Raw genomic sequence first — 18,157 nt, 5'->3', positions numbered from 1 at the left:
ATCTGAAATTATTGTTGCTGAAAAACCATCAATTTGCAGGCAGGATTCGAGTGTTGTAGTGATGTCGGAGTTGGTTGATTTAGCCACATCAGCCTCCAGGTTAGTTGTACTTCACTTGTTTGCATCAAATAGTCAAATTAGGGATTGATTATTGAGTTTTAGTGATAGTCAAAATTAGTAGAATTTCTTTGATTTTGTTCTTCAATTTCTTTGATAATAAAATTTAGAGATTTGATGCTCTAATTTTGTACTTCCATAATGTTATTTAGATGGACCCTGGAAACAGAGAGGCCTGCATAATTCTATCATGGTTTTAACTTTACACAGATGAAGATGTTATTTTGCTCGACAGTTGTTGGTTTGCCTTTCCTATTGGAATAAATTGAGCATAATGCATATTATCAAGGTGGAGTTTCTTTACTTTCACGGCGTATGTACTTACTCGATCCAATTTGTGCAGCATCCTTAAGTGTACGGTGTGCTTGTGTTTGAAGCAATGGCTACATTTATTGGCCAAGTCTCTATTTTATCACTCATTGCCCTTTTTGGGGCGGCCACCACTTCTATGGTACCTTCACATCTACTTCACACAAAGCTATTAAGGGTGGATATGATGATGGACTAAGCATGAATATTTTGATACAACTCTTAAGTTAATTGTTATATTCGTCTCCTGTATTATTCGCTGAGGTTAGCTGACTGCCCAACTGCTTCTTACTTTTGCTAACCATTTTGAATCTTAATTAGCTTCATAGGTACCTATGGTTGCTATGCATGTAGGCGTTTTATACGTAGGTGCAAACAAGGGTGTCTGCAGTTTGTGATCTTGAAGCCCATTTTAGTCATTGTTACATTAATGCTTTATGCGAAAGGGAAATATGAAGATGGAAACTTCAATCCATGACAATCATATCTCTACCTTACCATTATCTATACAATCTCGTACTCGATGGCACTTTATGCGTTGTTGGCCTTGTTTTATGTAGCTTGCAGAGATTTACTTCAGCCATTCAATCCTGTTCCGAAGTTCATCATAATCAAATCTGTAGTATTTCTTACATACTGGCAGGTAAGCTGTAAGCTCAGTGTAAGCTCAGTATTTCTTACCTATTTTTAAGATGGTGAGTGTCAAAGTTTTGAGCTTTATTTTGTTTCTTTAATGTTCTGTATTTTTCTTCGTATATGTCTGCCTTTTAATTAAAAAAATCTCATGTTCTGTTTGCAGTGTGATGTAGTGGACATTTCAGATGATGAGGATTCCTTTTTGCTGGAAAATGATGCTGGAGTTATACCCAAGGATGAGAATTTGGATTATGATTTACCACCGTCGAAAACATTCTCAATGCCAAGGGAGGTATGATTCTCCTTAATAAAATACAGCAAATTCGTTAAGGATTGGGGAAAATCATGTCTTGGTTAAGTTTAATGCTGAAAGAGTGAGATTGATTCCACTACCGTTGTAGCTTTAGGACTTGAAGGACATGTTTTGCATCTTTTATTTACTGAAGAATTCATCGTCTTCTTTGGCTGCACTGTAGGAGGATGGCACAAGCTCGTCGGGGACTAATTTAAGATCATCGTTCATTGGAATGGGGTTTGCACCAGCTCTCGTCGACAAAGCAATCAAGGAAAAGGGTTGGTGTAGCTTACTCCTAGACAGTTTTGTGGCTTTTGTAATGTTTGAGTTGATATTAATCTGAGCTTGGCTGTTAACCATTAATTTTCTTTTAGAGAGTCCAAACCATTGTACTGGCAATTTCAACTAAATCAAGATTTTGAAATAGTTATCTTTTATGTATTATAGTTACACATCACTATTCGTTTTGAATAATGACACATCAGGAAACTAATATCTACCTTACATTTTAGGTGAAGAAAACAGCGAACTGATACTAGAAGCTCTTTTTTCATATGATGTAAGTGTTAATCCTCGCAAGATAAAAGTGATAAACTACCATATTTTCATACTTCTGGATTTTGGGTTAACATGACACACAAGTTTGTCTTTCACCATGCCATATGTAATTTTTCTTTGAATTAGACTGTTGCCCATTTAAACTCAATCCTTTGACTTTTTATCCTTACATCTATCATGTTGATAAGTTATGGCTGACTGCTGGTATTTCTATGAAAGACTTCTTTCCTTTTGCAGCTTATAATGCTTGAATTAGACATGTTTTTCCCAATTGAAGTTAGCCTTTTCCTTTGACTAGGATGCTGAATTGTGCCATGCATATCAACACAGAATTTAGCCTTTTTTGTTTAACTCTGCGTATGAAGTTATGCTGTCAATCCCTAATTGAACAGGCCCTTCAGAAACCAAAGAATGAAGTTCTTGATAATAGTTTTTCTGGGGAATGCAGTGATAGTTTAGCTGGATAACCTATCTCGTGTGCCTCATCATAATGAAAAGTGATGCAGGAGAACCAGTAAAGTACATGGGCTGTGGGGACTGCGAGAATCTCAGTAAAGTACATGGGCTATGGTAGCTTGGGATGGCTTGAGGTCAAAAGACAACCAGAGAATCATAGCAGGTTGATTAACTAGTTCTTGAGGACTTGGTGCTAGAAACATTGTATGATAGATTTTTGTTTTAGCTATATGGTAGTTGGTATTTTCAATTTTGAATCGGAATATGCAATGATGATGTATACTTGATATTTGGTTCATTTGTATAATAATGTATGAATTTTTTGGATGATATATAATATTGTTATCGTTGATTTTATCATTTTGTCGTTTTATAAAAATTGCAAAATTTAAAAATATACTACAATTATATAAAGTGCAAAAAACTGTTATAAAAGGTGCAAAAAATCGTTATGTATTCTAATTAAAGATAACGGTTAAAATCGTTATAAAAAGTGCAAAAAACCGTTATGTATTCTATCAAAGATAACGGTTAAAACCGTTATAAAAAGTGCAAAAAACTGTTAACTATGATAAAAAAAAAAAATTAATACATAACGGAAAAATCTTAATACATAACGGTGAAAAACCGTTATGTATTCTATCAAAGATAACGGTTAAAACCGTTATAAAAAGTGCAAAAAACTGTTAACTATGATAAAAAAAATAAAAAAAAATTAATACATAACGGAAAAATCTTAATACATAACGGTGAAAAACCGTTATGTATAACCTTTATAGATAACGGATGCGTACTGTTATGTATGACGTATCGTACCGTTATCTATGCTACTATACATAACGGTTTTGAAACCGTTGTGTATGATGTATAGAATAGATAACACCACTATACACAACGGTTTTTTTGCTCATAGATAACGGAAAAAATCCGTTATCTATGAGCGTTTTTCTAGTAGTGTAATTACCCGTCGAATTTCGACGGGTTATACACTGGTAATAATAATACACCCCTGACAAAGACACCCCTATGACGTTTAATCCCCTATACTCGACATTGGCTCAATCAAGCGCTCGATGTCCCAATTTCGTTGCAATATAATCCCCCCTCCCCCTCCCAAACGTCGTTAGTTCTTTGATAAAGAGTGTGTGGTGGAGTGGAGGGCACGAATTTTGATAAAAAAAAAATTAAAAGATGTGATTTTAATGTTAAAGGGTAGTATTGGGCCCACCAAATTGAAAAAGTAAAGAGTGGATATTTTGTAAATATAGAGTGTGAATGAAGTTTATAATATAAATGAGCTTTCTAAAAAAAAGGAAAACACACAATCTTTGTGGACGGACGAAAATAGTACTCCCTTCGTCCCATTAGTAATGTCCCATTTCTTTTGGGCATGGAGATTAAGAAGTATGTAGAAAGTAGATAAAATGGGTTGGTGAAAATTATTTAAATATTAGGTATAGAGAGAGAGAATATTGTCATAAAGGGAATGAGACACTACTAATGAGACAACTCAAAAAGGAGAGTGGGGCACTACTAATGAGACGGAGGGAGTAATAACCACATAATTTTTGTGACGGAGGGAGTATTTCGTAAGTGGTGGGATCCACCAGCAAATTCCACCCTTTCTTCTTCGTCAAGCTCGTTGGAAATGCCCTGCAGCCATGCTCTGGCTTTTCCCTTGCGCGGATGAGTGTGACAGACGTCGTCCCTCCCCGAGGCGCAAGGCGGCAACTCTAAGGTCTCCACCTGCCTTCTTCCAAGGTGGACGAAATTTTTTCTGATCTTTAATTGGAATGCATGTGGAACGAGTTCCACTATTTTAATTCACAACCAGGGACGGAGCCAGGGGGCAAGGGGGGGGGGGGGCTAGAGCCCCCTCCCAATTTTTTTTTTTTTTTGAAATTTTAAAATATATATAGATATATGTTTATACCTATTATAAAATAATTTTATTTATAAAAGAGTATTTGATTATTATATTCTCTCATATATATACTTAATTTAAGGATAATTTCGTTATTTAAAACTATATAATCTATGAAATATTGTTTGTTATTATTACTATTATACTTGTCTTTTAATAAAAAATGCCTAATATGTATGAAATGCTAAAAAAATTATAATGTATTGAAACTAATTTGTAATATATAGAAAATATATAATCTATGAACATGTTATTTGTTATTATTATTATTATGCTTGCCTTTTAATAAAAAATGTCTTAAATATACGGAATGTCCAAAAAAAGTTTTGTGATATATTGAAACTATATAATCTATGAAAATATTGTTCGTTATTATTAGTATTATGCTCGTATTTTAATAAAAAAATACCTTAAATATACAGAATGCCCAAAAAAAATTTCTCGGGGGAGGTAACTTGCAGTGTGTAGATCACAAGAATTTCCCAATAAATCTGTACGTAAATTTCAAGAATCTCCAATCTATAATCCCAAATAAAAAAATTCCACAGCTTTCTTGATACTACTCTTATTCTCAAATTCAAATCTCATCTCAAATCTCACAATATTTGTTTCAAGCTAATCCGACAAAGAGTTGCTCTTCGAGTTCAGAAACAATCTTACCTACGACCCATACCCATTCCAACGCCGCCTTTGCTCTGCCCCATGCCGTCCAGAGCCCCGCCGAGTCAGTAAGATCGGATTCAACGACCATTTGGTTGACGCTGGAATTATCTATGGCGGAGGGTTCGAGGAATTAAAGGATCAGAAGAAGAATCCAAATCCAGCATTATATTGAGGCCGAAAATGTGATGGGTGGTCCCACCACATATGTAGAAAAAACAGACTACTAACAGCGTTTGTGGGAGGAGGGAGGGAGGGGGAGTTTAATTGCACCGAAATTAAGACATCAGAAACTTGATGGATTCAATGTTGAATATAGAGTACTAAACGCCGTAAGGGTGTTTACGTTAGAAGTGTATTTGCTACTTAACCCTAAAAACAACAACAACAACAACAATAATAATAATAATAATAATAATCATCATCATCATAATCATATCATCATCATCTCAAAGGCATGCGAAATTGAACAAATAATAACTTCATCATTTTTTTAGTTAGACAATACATAACTTCATCATTAAAGAATATAGTTATATCTTATATTCAATATTCATTATGAATTATCAGATGATCTTTTGTCGAATCAAGCTCCATATGACAATACATAATGTTTGAATTTCAATTGTGAAATACATAGGTCTCAAATATATCAATTCTAACTTTTTCGCTTGCGTGTCAAGGGTGAGAGTGACAGTCAAGTAAGCTGATTACAGCTTGCATTTAGTTAGAAAAGTTCATGTATTTTGATTATATACCAAAACTCCCTAATGATGATGGTAATGTGATATTTTTAATGCCTGATTACTTGAGAACATGACTACATAAATATATATATATGGAAGGGCTAAAATAAGAGCATTTTTTAAGATATAAAATAAGAATTATTTTCAGTCCTTAGATCATCAAGATCTACTATTGATTCGTAATCCTGTTGGATGGATTTATGGTCCTGAGTTCGAATCTCAAAGGTAGCAAAAATTTATTTTTCACAATTCATACCTTTATACAGCGAATTCATACGTGTTCTACATAAAATTCATACAATAAAAATTGCTCTTATTTCTTATTTTAAGATGTGCTCTCACGGTAGCCCACCCCTATATATATATACATATATATGTATATATAGGGGAAATAGAACCAAAAAATCCTTTTGGTTTTGCGAAATTCGCATATTTCTCTTGATCTTCAAAAGGTAGTGATTAAATCCTTGAACTTAATCCTGATTCTTATTTTTCCCATAATATTAATCGGCCTCTATGCTGACATGGCTGTCGGAAATCCACGTAGAAAAAAAATTTCGGCGAATTGCTGACTGTGTTTAAGTGAGAACATTAAACGTCGTCATTTTAAATAAAATTAGGGTTCATCAGAGATTATCTGCTTTTCTCTTCTCCCCCGGCCGCCGCGACTAGACTACCGATCGCCTCTTTCTCGCTAACCCCTCTCTAATCTCTTTACAGATCCATTCTCCTCTCTTCTCCTCCGGCCACCGCGACTAGGCCGCTTCTCTCCCGCTAACCCCTCTCTCCTCTCTTTACAGATCCCCTCTCATCTCTTCTTCTTCGACCGCCACGGACACACAAGCACGAGGCGGCCACTGCTGTAACTCCGGCGAGGAGTGTACTCCCTCAAACTGAAACACCCTCTGAATCTCCCTCTCTGTCCTCTCCTATCCGCCCTTGGCTGGGCAGTGCAGCGACACCGCCGCCGCCGACCCCAGCCTCCCTCATCTTTCTCAACTCTGCCCCTAAGTCAGACGACGGCACACAACCGCCGACCGCCTTGTTCCCTCAACCAAACCAACACCCTCAACAAGAAGCTCAGCAAAACGACGAAAAAACATCATTTTAAGGTCAAGGGAAAAACGAGAATCGCGCCAAACTTCACGGATTTTGACGCTATTATGTTAGACGCAAAACGACGTCGTTTAGCTTCTAATTAATATACTCAGCATAAGTGTGCCACATTGATGACACGTCATCTAATTAATGGTCAAAAAACGTCACTTAAGGGAAAAACGAGAATCGAAGCAACAGTTAAAGATTTTATCACTACCTTTTGAAGTTCAAGGGAAATATGCGAATTTCGTGAAACCACAAGGATTTTGGTGCTATTTCCCCATACATACATATATATATATACCCTATATATATATATATAATACAAATATATATAACATAGCACACAAATCAAAAATGCATTGCACTAGGCGATCGATCATGTATCTCTCGCTGCTAACCCCCTCTCGCCCACCTTTTGAACGATGTGTATAATTGAATACAAATATACATATATATAGAAACAAAAATGCATAACTTTGCTAATAAAAATGTTTTGCATTAGGCGATCGGCCAGGTACCTCTCGCTGCTAACTCCCTCCCACCCCACTTCTGAATGATGCATATAATTGAACACAAATATGTATATATATATATAAACACAAAATACACACACACACACACTGATATATATATATATATATATATATATATATATATATATAGGGGAGCGTTCCAATGAGATCTGCTATATTTGGTGAGATCTTAGATTGATTTATGAGTGTTAATTTCATGTACATATAACTGATATTTACCTAGAAGGCGAATTTTTTTACCAAGGTTTGAATTCTCGATCGGGAGCGAAAATTTTACCAATTTTTTAAATATTGTTATTCTTCATTATATATTGTCTTATTCACACTATATACTGCTTTATTTATTGTACTCATGATTTCATGAAAAATAGTAATCTAATCATTGGAGTGCACCTACATATATCATGATTGGGTATGATGATGATAATCGTTTACTCGTAACTAACAATAATAGATTTATATATAGATTAAAAAAAGTTAAAAATAAAAATAGATTTATAGTAACATATGCAATGGATCAAACATAGTGAAATTTTAGTGTATGACAGAGGAAAATAGTGATCAATAAAAAAGTCTCATGATCTCGTTTAACAAGGGTCATATCCCATATTATTCATAGTTTTCTTTAAACTAGATAGTAACCATGCATTTATTTATTTTTCAACACTACAGATTCGAACATGATCTTCCCACTATATTGGAAATTATTCAATTAATTCTTGATATCTTCATAGCCTCCTCCTCCTCCGCCTTTCCCACCACCATATCCTCCGCCATGGCCGCCACCACCGCCGCCTTTTCCACCGCCATGGCCTCCACTGCCGCCGCCACCACCACCATATCCGCCGCCGCCTTTTCCACCGCCACGCCCACCACCATATCCTCCGCCCTGTCCGCCACCACCACCATGCCCACCACCTTCTCCGCCGCCTTTACCACCACCACCGTAATCACCTCCTCCTTTTCCTCCGCTTTGCCCACCACCTTTTCCGCTGCCGTGGCCGCCACCACCGGATTCACCACCACCTTTGCCTCCCCCTTGTCCACCACTTTCTCCGCCACCACCGTTTTCACCGCCACCTTTGCCTCCTCCTTGCCCACCACCTTCTCCGCCACCTTTCCCTCCGCCTTGTCCTCCACCACCGTATCCACCGCCACCCTTGCCTCCTCCTTGCCCACCACCTTCTCCGCCACCTTTTCCACCAACACCACCACCACCACCTTTCCCTCCTCCTTGGCCTCCACCTTTTCCTCCGCCTTGTCCTCCACCACCGTATTCACCGCCACCCTTGCCTCCTCCTTGCCCACCACCTTCTCCGCCGCCTTTCCCTCCGCCTTGTCCTCCACCACCGTATTCACCTCCACCTTTGCCTCCTCCTTGCCCACCACCTTCTCCGCCACCTTTTCCACCACCACCACCTTTCCCTCCTCCTTGGCCACCACCTTTTCCGCCGCCTTGGCCTCCACCACCATATTCACCTCCTCCTTTCCCTCCACCTTGGCCACCACCACCTCCACCGCCACCGCCACCTTTCCCTCCGCCTTGGCCCCCACCACCACCGCCACCACCACCATATCCACCACCACCGTCGTTCACATCGTGCTCTAGCTCCACTTCATTAGCTGCATTTCAGCATGAATACAATTTAGACATACAAAATATATCCTAACAAAGTTCAATTGAAATAGTACTACCTGAATGCTTGCAACACCACCGCGAGCAGCGGCCACGGAGAAAACCGCCGCAACACCTCCGGCCGCCTTGGCAGAGGCCACCTCTACCTTGGTTGGCTTCTAAGAGCTCATCACCTACACAAGTTTCCAATCAAACAACAAAATCTCATGCATAAAAGATATCTCACCCGCCGTTGCTTTAATATATTAGTTGTATTGTATAAATAAGACTTTTCTTAAAATTCAAATTAAACTTTAAAAGTAAATAAAACTTTTATTAAAAGCATATAACATTTGCAAAAATTATGCACACAAAGCAGGAATTGTATTTCCCAAATGAGAATTTTTATAAAAACAAATGAAACTTTTCTTAAAAATAAATGAAATTATGCACACTAAGCATGAGTTATATTAATTACACAAATAAGACTTTATTTAAAGTAAATTTAACTTTAATTAAAATCAAATAAGACTTTTGAAAAATAAAAATAAAATTATACACACAAAACAAGAGCTGTATTATATAAATGAGACTTTTGACTGAGTCAATTTGGTTGCGGATCTGGACATGAGTCGGGTCAGATCTAGGGCACAAACCGCACACATATGGCTTGCCGCACCAAGTTCTTGTAATAAAAATAAAAATTACACCATTCTTTTAATTTATATAAAACTGGCAAATTAATTAACTCGCGCGAAATATTCATGAAAGAAGATATACCTTGATGCTCAGCCTCAGATTCCTCAGCTAATATAGAGCATGCAAGAAGAAGAAGAACAAACAAAACAAGACCTTTAAACTTCATTTTACTGGAAAAATCAGACTCAGCTACCAAAAAGGGTTTTATGAGAAGAAGATGATACAAACAATCTCAATTTATAGTTGCATGGGATTCCTACAAGACAAGGAGCGTTTGATTCCTACGTCACACCTCAATTTTGTATCTCGTTTTTACTATTAATAATACATATTGTGTATTATTTATGATATCATTCAATATAACATGCATATTATATATCTGCTACACGTAGCATATATTCGTAATACTAATTAAATACGGGATGTAAAACCAATATGAAGCTGAGCTCAACAGCGGCAGCATTTATGATAGGTAGTTGGCGAGAGTACTGATACACTGTATAGCCCTTTGAAAAAAATTATTTTGAATTGTTTTTCTTTGTATTGTTGTGTCAAGTCTTCGTCTTAGGATGTTATATTACGTTCTATATTTGACTATAGAGTTTTAAATTCACATACGCTATCTATTTTGATATTCTCTAGAATTTGTGTATATATAGAACTGATCATTAAGTTGAGGGAATTGCATTTAGAATTTGATATTTTACTTCAGTTTTTAGATTTTCGAAATTCATGAAAAGGAATTTAAGGTGAGTGATGATAATTCTAAGATCACTGTATAATTAATTAAACTGACTGATGTTTATACATACACAGTATATATATTTAGGAAAAATACACTTAAAAGAGGTTTTCCTACTTTATTATTTTTATCGAGCATAGTAATGGTTTTCCTACTTTATTATTTTTATTTCGATAAGTCCTTCTACAATTTTTTCATTTGATTAGGTCCTTCTAATTTTATATTTTATGTCATTGGAGAATTTTTTAATGAATTTATCAAAATTTACTAATTTTTTTAAAAATATATTTCACTTCATCATTTATTATTATAATAATTGCTACGTCGGGTATCTTTTGAGGTGCGTTTACTTTTGAGGATTAATTTTGGTAGATAAAAATAGTAAGCCTAATCCCTTATTATTTAGATGGATTGAAATTTTGGAATATCCCACGATCCTTGACAATTTTTACTTCCTCCGTTCCGTGAAGTTTGAGCAATTTTTCTTTTCGGGTTGTCCCGCGAAACTTGAGGTACTTTCTTATATGGCAAAAGCTTTTTTCCTTTATTCACCCTTTTATTTTTCCACCTACCACATTTAGCACACAAAATACTACCTCCCTAAAATTCATGCCGAAAAGAAATTGTTCAAGCTTCACGGGACGGAGGGAGTATCATTTGAACTAGTTTTGCTTGATTTATATCACATTGTAAGAATGAAACTGAAACAATTCTAATATAAAAAATAAAAATACTCAATCATGCAAAATAAACACCTCTTATACGTACAACCCAAATTAGCCTACATATATAGGCGTCAGGGTCAGTCATTGCACACCACGCGCATTTGATCTTTGAGAACTATAGTTTTGGGTTCATACAAACCCTCTGAGCATTGGAATGAAATTCAATATACCATATTTTATGCCCCACTCGTGTCCCACTTTCAATTTTATTTATTTTCTTATATATTTTTTCTTCAATTTTAATTTTATATGCTTTAGTTTAATTTTATTATTATTAACTAGGATTTATTCCATCAATTTAGGGTATATAATTATTTTTTATCGTTTAATTTCGCTTTTATTAGTTAATAATAGGTTGATAAATTCAAAGTTATGGTATATACTTTTTAATAAAAATTAATTTTTGAAATAAAAATTAAATGTAATTCATAGTATTATAATACATTTTTTATTTTTATAAAAAATATTTTAAAATAATAAATATAAGCATGAGATATAATAATATATATAAAATTGTGGGACACTGGATCTCATCCCCAATAATAGAGGCTACTCTTTCCATTATCGAAATTTGAGGGAAAAATTAATATGATAAGTCTAGGCAAGTACTCAAAATATCCTGATGAGTAGCGAACAGTTTAATCTATTAAAGTACGTTGTCAAATTATTATTACTTTTAGGAGAATATGATGTGCTATTCAATTTAATAAAATAAAGGATTATTAGTATTTGAATACATCAATTTTGAGGATAGTTTGATCTTGTACATGAACTTTGAAATGAGTTAAAAGATACATGAATTTTAATATTATGGCAATTTTACCATAAATTCAATTTTCACTCAAATTAAAGTTGATGTGACAAGTCGACATGTCGGTGTGTGTACTCATCGAACGTTTTAAAAAGACATCGTATAGATCATCTCTAAACGACATTGTTTTGAGAGGATTTACAAAACACTAAACCTGAAAATCGTAGGATTTTATAGAGTTTAAATGTCTAGAAATTGATATTTGTAGTAAAATTATTATATCATTCAAGTTTATGTATTTTTTTACTCATTTCAAAGTTTATGTACAAAATCAACTACCCCCAAAGTTGGTATATTTAGACGCCAACAACCTAACATAAATAACGAAGGTGATTATATTAATTTAACGAAAGACAAATTCTCATGTGAGACCAAATGTATACATGAGACGAGTCGGGTTTGATCTGGAGCGCAGGTCTGGACGGATCTGTGCGCGAGTAGAGGTGGGTCGGGCTGGGCACGAGTCACGAGTCACAGTTTCAAAATAATCAATATGAGAAAAATTAATGTTTGTCAAACGTTACTTTACTTCACCATAATTGTTTTTTTTTTCACTAGAACTTGTACTCTTCATTTATTTGGTCAAATAATTATTATCGTAAAAATAAAGTAATAATTGCTATGAAGCAAAGTAATGTTTTGAAAATCAAATAAAAAAGTACCGCTCTTGGATATTGAACCTACACACTACTATTAATAAGTGAAGAAAATAACCACTGGGCTAGCATAGGTGGTTTGTAGAATAGTGCATATATATATATTATATTTATATGTTCCTGTGAGAATCAGTTTCATGGATGAAACCTGTCTCACACGAAACCTACTTTTAACGAAAAGGTTAATGAATTTGATTATTTTGTTAAAAAATAACCTAATTATATGGAATATAGTTTAATCCCCCTAAAGGCAGAGAGCTTGCAAATTCAAATATGCTGGGAGGTTATTGACGTAATAACAATCGGATCATCATGACTCAACTGTAATTTCCACCTATGCCATTATAACGGGAGGTTCATGGCTATTGTGGGACAACTCCTAATGCAGCAGTTACGAGAGACCACGGTAGGGCTCACCAGACTAACTACGAGAATGGGTCCCCATGTGCATGTACAAACCCATGTGGGTTGGGCCTCATTCTTTTGGGTTGAGGAAATTAGTGATCCAAAATATTAATTCCACGAATTAGTGGAGTTTAAGGAGTGGCCTCCCAAATCTTCATGTTCTTTTAGACACGTTGAAATGAGATTTGATTTGTTTGTTGTTGCGCGTCGGGGTGTCTGAAGTACGACCTTCTTTGAAGCGCCTCGTGATTTCTCCCCAATTGACGAGTGCCTTTTGATCGGCACCCTCGATAGCATTGTCGGCCGTCTCGGCCAACAGTGAGTAAATTACCTCAGTCTTCGGTGGGGTGTAATTGGCGCATGACTTCATCGTCCTGAGAAGAGAGAGAATCTCGATGACTTCATCATCTTGAACGAATTAAGTTTCGTTCAAGTTGATGGCCTGAAGACTTTGACCGGTGAATGCGTTGGATCCTTGAGAAAACGATGAAAAATCGACAGGAGAAGAAGTTGAGATTGATGACAAATTTTCTTGATCAGCCAATCGATTGTTGAAATCACGATCCCTTTTTTGGAAGAGAAAAGTGGGATGAGGAAGTGGTATAAAAATGAAGAAGAAGAAGAAGAAGAAGAAGAAATGAGGAGAAAATAGATTGAATTGTAATGTAAAAATTGGGAGGAAGAAGTGATTTTTTTTAGGCAAAAGAAAAAGTGATATTTATAGGGTCAAATAAGAATTAGAAAAAAAAAAAGATTATTAGCTGTAGCTATTTAGAAGAAAAACAAATCATCAAAAACGATTGAATTTTAACTTTTTTTTATTTAACAAATCATCAAAAACGATTGAATTTTAACTTTTTTTATTTAATTTAATTTTTTTAAATAGGCGGGTGTAATGCACACGCAGCCGAATATAAAAGCTTCACATTCGGTGCGAACACTCAGTCCGCCAGTGCTGCGGGGCTTGCTGGAGCGCGGCTCGAGCCGGCCCGCGAAAAGCTCTGATGTGATTATCTTAAGGTGGACTCGAGCTTTGTATAGTCTGTAACTGTATTATTTTGAAAAATTATTCTGAATTGTTATTCTGAAGATGGGTGAATTATTAGATCACTGTAATAGACGTTGATTGATTCTTTTATATTCTCTGAAGACGTAGATCTACGATAATTTTAGGCGAACGATATTGATTCTAATACTAATACTAATATTCTAATTTGTAAGACATAAATTTTAATAAATAGTTGAATAATGTATATAAAGTATATAAATGGACCCACCAAAATGTAGTCAAGAAAGATACCTACCAAAATTGATGCATCAATGGTTGGATTTTTTTGTAAATATTGAATGCAAATGAAGTTTCAAATATATAAAAGATATTTTTTAAAAAGAAAGACTATAATTTTCATGGACGGACAAAAGTAGTGATAAGACTATAATTTTCATGGACTGTGGGAGTATTATAATTAAAAACAAAGGGTTAATTGCATGTAAATTACTGAACATTCAATAAATTCTCATATAGTATATGAGATTTAAAATCTTTATGAAAATTACTCAACTATTTTTTTTTTCTTCGCAAACTCGTCCATTTTCCGTCATGGTGATATGACATAAATACACTTATTTAGTATAAAATATGCTTGCGTGACATAAATATGACAGTGTGTAAAAATAGAACCGATATCGTATTACATACGTAGTTGAAGTTTGACCGGAAAATGAACGAATATGCAAAACGAGAAAAATTTAATAATTGAGTAATTTTAATAAAGACTTTAAAGTCCGTGTGCAAAATATTTTTTTTTAAATTCAATAATTTATATACAATTATCCCTAGAAATAACTAATTACGTTGGAATTAGTGAGAAAAGCCACAAGAAAACGCAGCGAAATTCGTCATTTTTTATCTTTCCCAAATTCTTTCTTAAGTACGTACAAATTTTATTAGTATAAAACATAGAGTACGATAATCTAAAATAAATAATAAAAATTACTATAAATTAATAAATAAATATAATAATTCAATATATTTGAGATAGACTTGAGCTGAACATGGGTCGGACGGCCCGTTTTATTAATGAAACAAATTAGGCTCATTCAAGTGGGCCGGGATGGCCTGTCGTCCTACTAGCTACTACCCACCCACTTGCTAGGATGCTTTGTTCCATCCCAATTGACATCTATGTATGATTAAGTTAATTTTAAATTGCATTTTTTTTTTATTATTGTAAGATGCTAAATTTATTTAACAATAAGTAATTGACCTCCTAAGATTTTAGTAATAGTAATATGTAGAACGTTTCCCGAAATAATATTCAGATCAAATGTGGTAGGGATCCGAACACCTTGTTCTGTAAGTGATTAACATATTGATAAAATTATATGAAAGCATATGTAAGAAAATGAGAGGAGGCAGTGAAGTGAAAATAGTGATTTTGACATATATAAGTGGATTGCAGATAGCAAACAGGTCCTCGTAGATGAAGACCTTCCACATCTCATTCCGCACTTATTTTAACTAACAACCATGCATTATTTATTTCCAATTACAACACACACACATATATATATATATCATATCCAAACATGGCCTTCAGTTCTTCATCTCTTGATTGCCTTGCTTTTCCATATAGGCTTTCGCCTCCGCAGCGCTGCCGCAGCACTTGCATCCGCCGCCCCCATATCCTCCGCAGCACCCATGCCTGCAGTGTCCACCACCACCATGTCCTCCGCCGCTACCATGTCCTCCGCCACCACCACCATGTCCTCCGCCACCGCCATGTCCTCCGCCGCCTCCACCATGTCCTCCGCCGCCGCCACCATGTCCTTGGGCAACAGCATTGAGGCTGGTGTCATCGACAGAGGAAGCTTGCTCTGCTTCATCAGCTGCATTTTTCAGCATCACCATAAAACAGTTTCCTCTTAGCTAGATGAGAAAACAATTCAAATAATTAACTAAAAATTAATATCCTACCAGTCCCAGAGTAGCTGCAACACCATCTTCTGCAGCTGCCGCCGGAATAACCGCCGCAGCACCTCCGGTAGCGGCAGTAACCGCCTCCACCTTGGTTGGGCTCTTTGACCTCATGATCCGCATCAGCTGCAACAAATTTCACAACACCATAAATAAATTGACAATAATAATTTAAACACTACTATATATTTGAGGCTACCAAGACTACTGCAACACCATCCTTTGCAGCTGCCGCCGTACCAACCGCCGCAGCAGCGCCGGTATCGGCAGTAACCGCCTCCACCTTGGTTGGGCTCTTTCAACTCATCACCTTAAAACAACACACACAACTGAATATATATAATGTAGTTATATATAAAGAGTAGTGGAAAATACCTTGTTTTCCAGCAGGTTGAGATTGATCAGCAAAAGCTGCGGTTGCAGCAACAACAAGAAGAAGAAACAGCGCAAAACCCTTCATTTTAATGAGTGAGAGGACGATGATTAATGAAGAATGATCCTTGTATCGAATGTATTTATAGTTGCATGCAACTACTACACGACAACAAGATGATGCCACCTTGCAGATAAATCTTTGAATTCTTTCTTGATTTTTTCTGCGTTTAGACTACTTTTTTTCCTATAGTCTTATCCAGTTGGGTTGCAATCCATTTTATACTGAATTCAAGAATATTTTTTTATTTTTTCTTCGGAAAGTAGACTAGTACGGATTGGCTTCGAGTTTCGTTTCTTTTACATAAAAAGGATACCTTAGTTTCGTTTCGTTTCGTTTTAATTCCTGCACCGGCTAAGAATTAAAATAGTACTCCCTCCGTCCACGAAATGAGTACACATTTGTGGACGGCACGGGTTTTAAGAAATGTATGGAGTGTAGTGTGAATAGTTTAAGGGTCCCACTTTTTGAGTGTATTAATTAAAGAGATGTGTGTGGTACACTTGCCAAAAAGAGAAATGGATACTCATTTCGTGGACGGACGAAAAAGGAAATATGAGTACTCATTTCGTGGACGGAGGGAGTATAACAGTAATAGGGTCAATCCACAGAGAACGGGTGAAAATATTCAATTTCCTAAAGATCTAATTTTTCGATGATGCCACCACGCCTTAAAATTAAGAGATGATTAATTATAACTAAGAAAATAAACAAAGCACGAAAATATTTTTGAAACAATTAATGAAAGGTAACTCGTCTCGAATAAATCCATATCAATTTAGTACTCATCGACTCAAGAATGAATTAATCCCTATCAACCAACCAGTTATAGGATACCGCGAACGCAACGGACGTACCACAATCCCTACTTACTGTGTCGATAAACAGCTGGGGACGTCAGACCTGCTTATTTCCCTTATTAAAATATACTCCCTCCGTCCACGAAATGAGTACCCATATTTCCTTTTTCGTCCGTCCACGAAATGAGTACCCATTTCCCTTTTTGGCAAGTGTACCCCACACATCTCTTTAATCAATACACTAAAAAAGTGGGACCCTTAAACTATTCACACTACACTCCATACATTTCTTAAAACCCGTGCCGTCCACAAATGGGTACTCATTTCGTGGACGGAGGGAGTAACATAGTTGGAGACACCAGACCTAGATTTAATATTCTAATAGCATTAAGAAGAAGGAACTTAGTTTAGACCAATTATCCTAGATACGCTAGTAATAATTAATCTACCAATTTATTCCTACTACGAACACGGTAGCTTTATCACTAATCAGCTCTATTCCAACAATTACGGATTGTAGGTGCTAATTGACTGTAATCTAATTTAATCTAAGTTGATCAGGCTTAAACAAAATCGAAATTATCTTTAAACATAAGAAATTAATCGGAATCAATAGGAACCAATTTTAAAACTAATTAGGTCTCACAGATTAATAAATTAATACTTCATTATTCTCGCCGAATTAAATATTTAGCTACTCATAATTAAATTTAGAACAATTAAATAAATAAAGATGAACATAAAATAAGAATTGAATTGCAATTGAATTAAATAAAACTTGTTACCAGAAACATCAATCTGCCAATCCAACTTAACCAAACTTACGCAAGATATCAAACTATGAAAGAAAGAAAATAACTACTTGAATTAAAACAACTAATCTACTGCAACCGCCAATCTAAGAACAAAAGCAAAAAGAAAATTAAAAATTCTTAAACTAAAACTTAGAGGAAAAAAAC

The 18,157-nt window shown here is 35.5% G+C and overlaps 2 protein-coding genes across 3 annotated transcripts; both read right to left on the bottom strand.

Moving 5' to 3' along the window:
* Positions 1–7,952: 7,952 nt before the first annotated feature.
* On the bottom strand, positions 7,953–9,843 carry LOC131001499 (glycine-rich cell wall structural protein-like). Its single transcript, XM_057927888.1, has 3 exons — positions 9,731–9,843; positions 9,031–9,144; positions 7,953–8,958 (listed from the first exon to the last, which is right to left on the bottom strand). The coding sequence occupies exons 1-3, from the start codon at positions 9,813–9,815 to the stop codon at positions 8,048–8,050; spliced, it is 1,110 nt and encodes a 369-aa protein (XP_057783871.1). The 5' UTR covers positions 9,816–9,843; the 3' UTR covers positions 7,953–8,047.
* Positions 9,844–15,407: 5,564 nt separating this feature from the next.
* On the bottom strand, positions 15,408–16,693 carry LOC131001498 (glycine-rich cell wall structural protein-like). 2 transcript variants are annotated; one of them, XM_057927886.1, is made up of 4 exons: positions 16,341–16,587; positions 16,165–16,275; positions 15,966–16,091; positions 15,408–15,877 (listed from the first exon to the last, which is right to left on the bottom strand). In XM_057927886.1, exons 1-4 carry the CDS (start codon positions 16,423–16,425, stop codon positions 15,585–15,587), a joined length of 615 nt encoding a protein of 204 aa, XP_057783869.1. In that variant the 5' UTR covers positions 16,426–16,587; the 3' UTR covers positions 15,408–15,584. The 2 variants fall into 2 exon arrangements, with proteins under 2 accessions (XP_057783869.1, XP_057783870.1); XM_057927887.1 differs by lacking the exon at positions 16,165–16,275 and having other exon boundaries at positions 16,341–16,693.
* Positions 16,694–18,157: the final 1,464 nt, after the last annotated feature.

This window comes from Salvia miltiorrhiza, chromosome 8 (assembly GCF_028751815.1).
Source record: "Salvia miltiorrhiza cultivar Shanhuang (shh) chromosome 8, IMPLAD_Smil_shh, whole genome shotgun sequence".
In the NCBI taxonomy this organism is placed as follows: Eukaryota; Viridiplantae; Streptophyta; class Magnoliopsida; order Lamiales; family Lamiaceae; genus Salvia; species Salvia miltiorrhiza.
The sequence above is the reverse complement of the archived record's forward strand: the minus strand, read 5'-3'. Positions and strand labels throughout refer to the sequence as shown.

Coding starts and splice junctions, on each gene's coding strand:
- LOC131001498 (XM_057927886.1), bottom strand. CDS start 16,425: ATGAAGGGTTTTGCGCTGTTTCTTCTTCTTGTTGTTGCTGCAACCGCA. Junction 16,276..16,340: donor TCAACCTGCTGGAAAACAAG/GTATTTTCCACT, acceptor TGTTGTTTTAAG/GTGATGAGTTGAAAGAGCCC. Junction 15,878..15,965: donor TTGCAGCTACTCTGGGACTG/GTAGGATATTAA, acceptor TGAAAAATGCAG/CTGATGAAGCAGAGCAAGCT.
- LOC131001499 (XM_057927888.1), bottom strand. CDS start 9,815: ATGAAGTTTAAAGGTCTTGTTTTGTTTGTTCTTCTTCTTCTTGCATGC. Junction 9,145..9,730: donor ATCTGAGGCTGAGCATCAAG/GTATATCTTCTT, acceptor AAACTTGTGTAG/GTGATGAGCTCTTAGAAGCC. Junction 8,959..9,030: donor GTGGTGTTGCAAGCATTCAG/GTAGTACTATTT, acceptor GCTGAAATGCAG/CTAATGAAGTGGAGCTAGAG.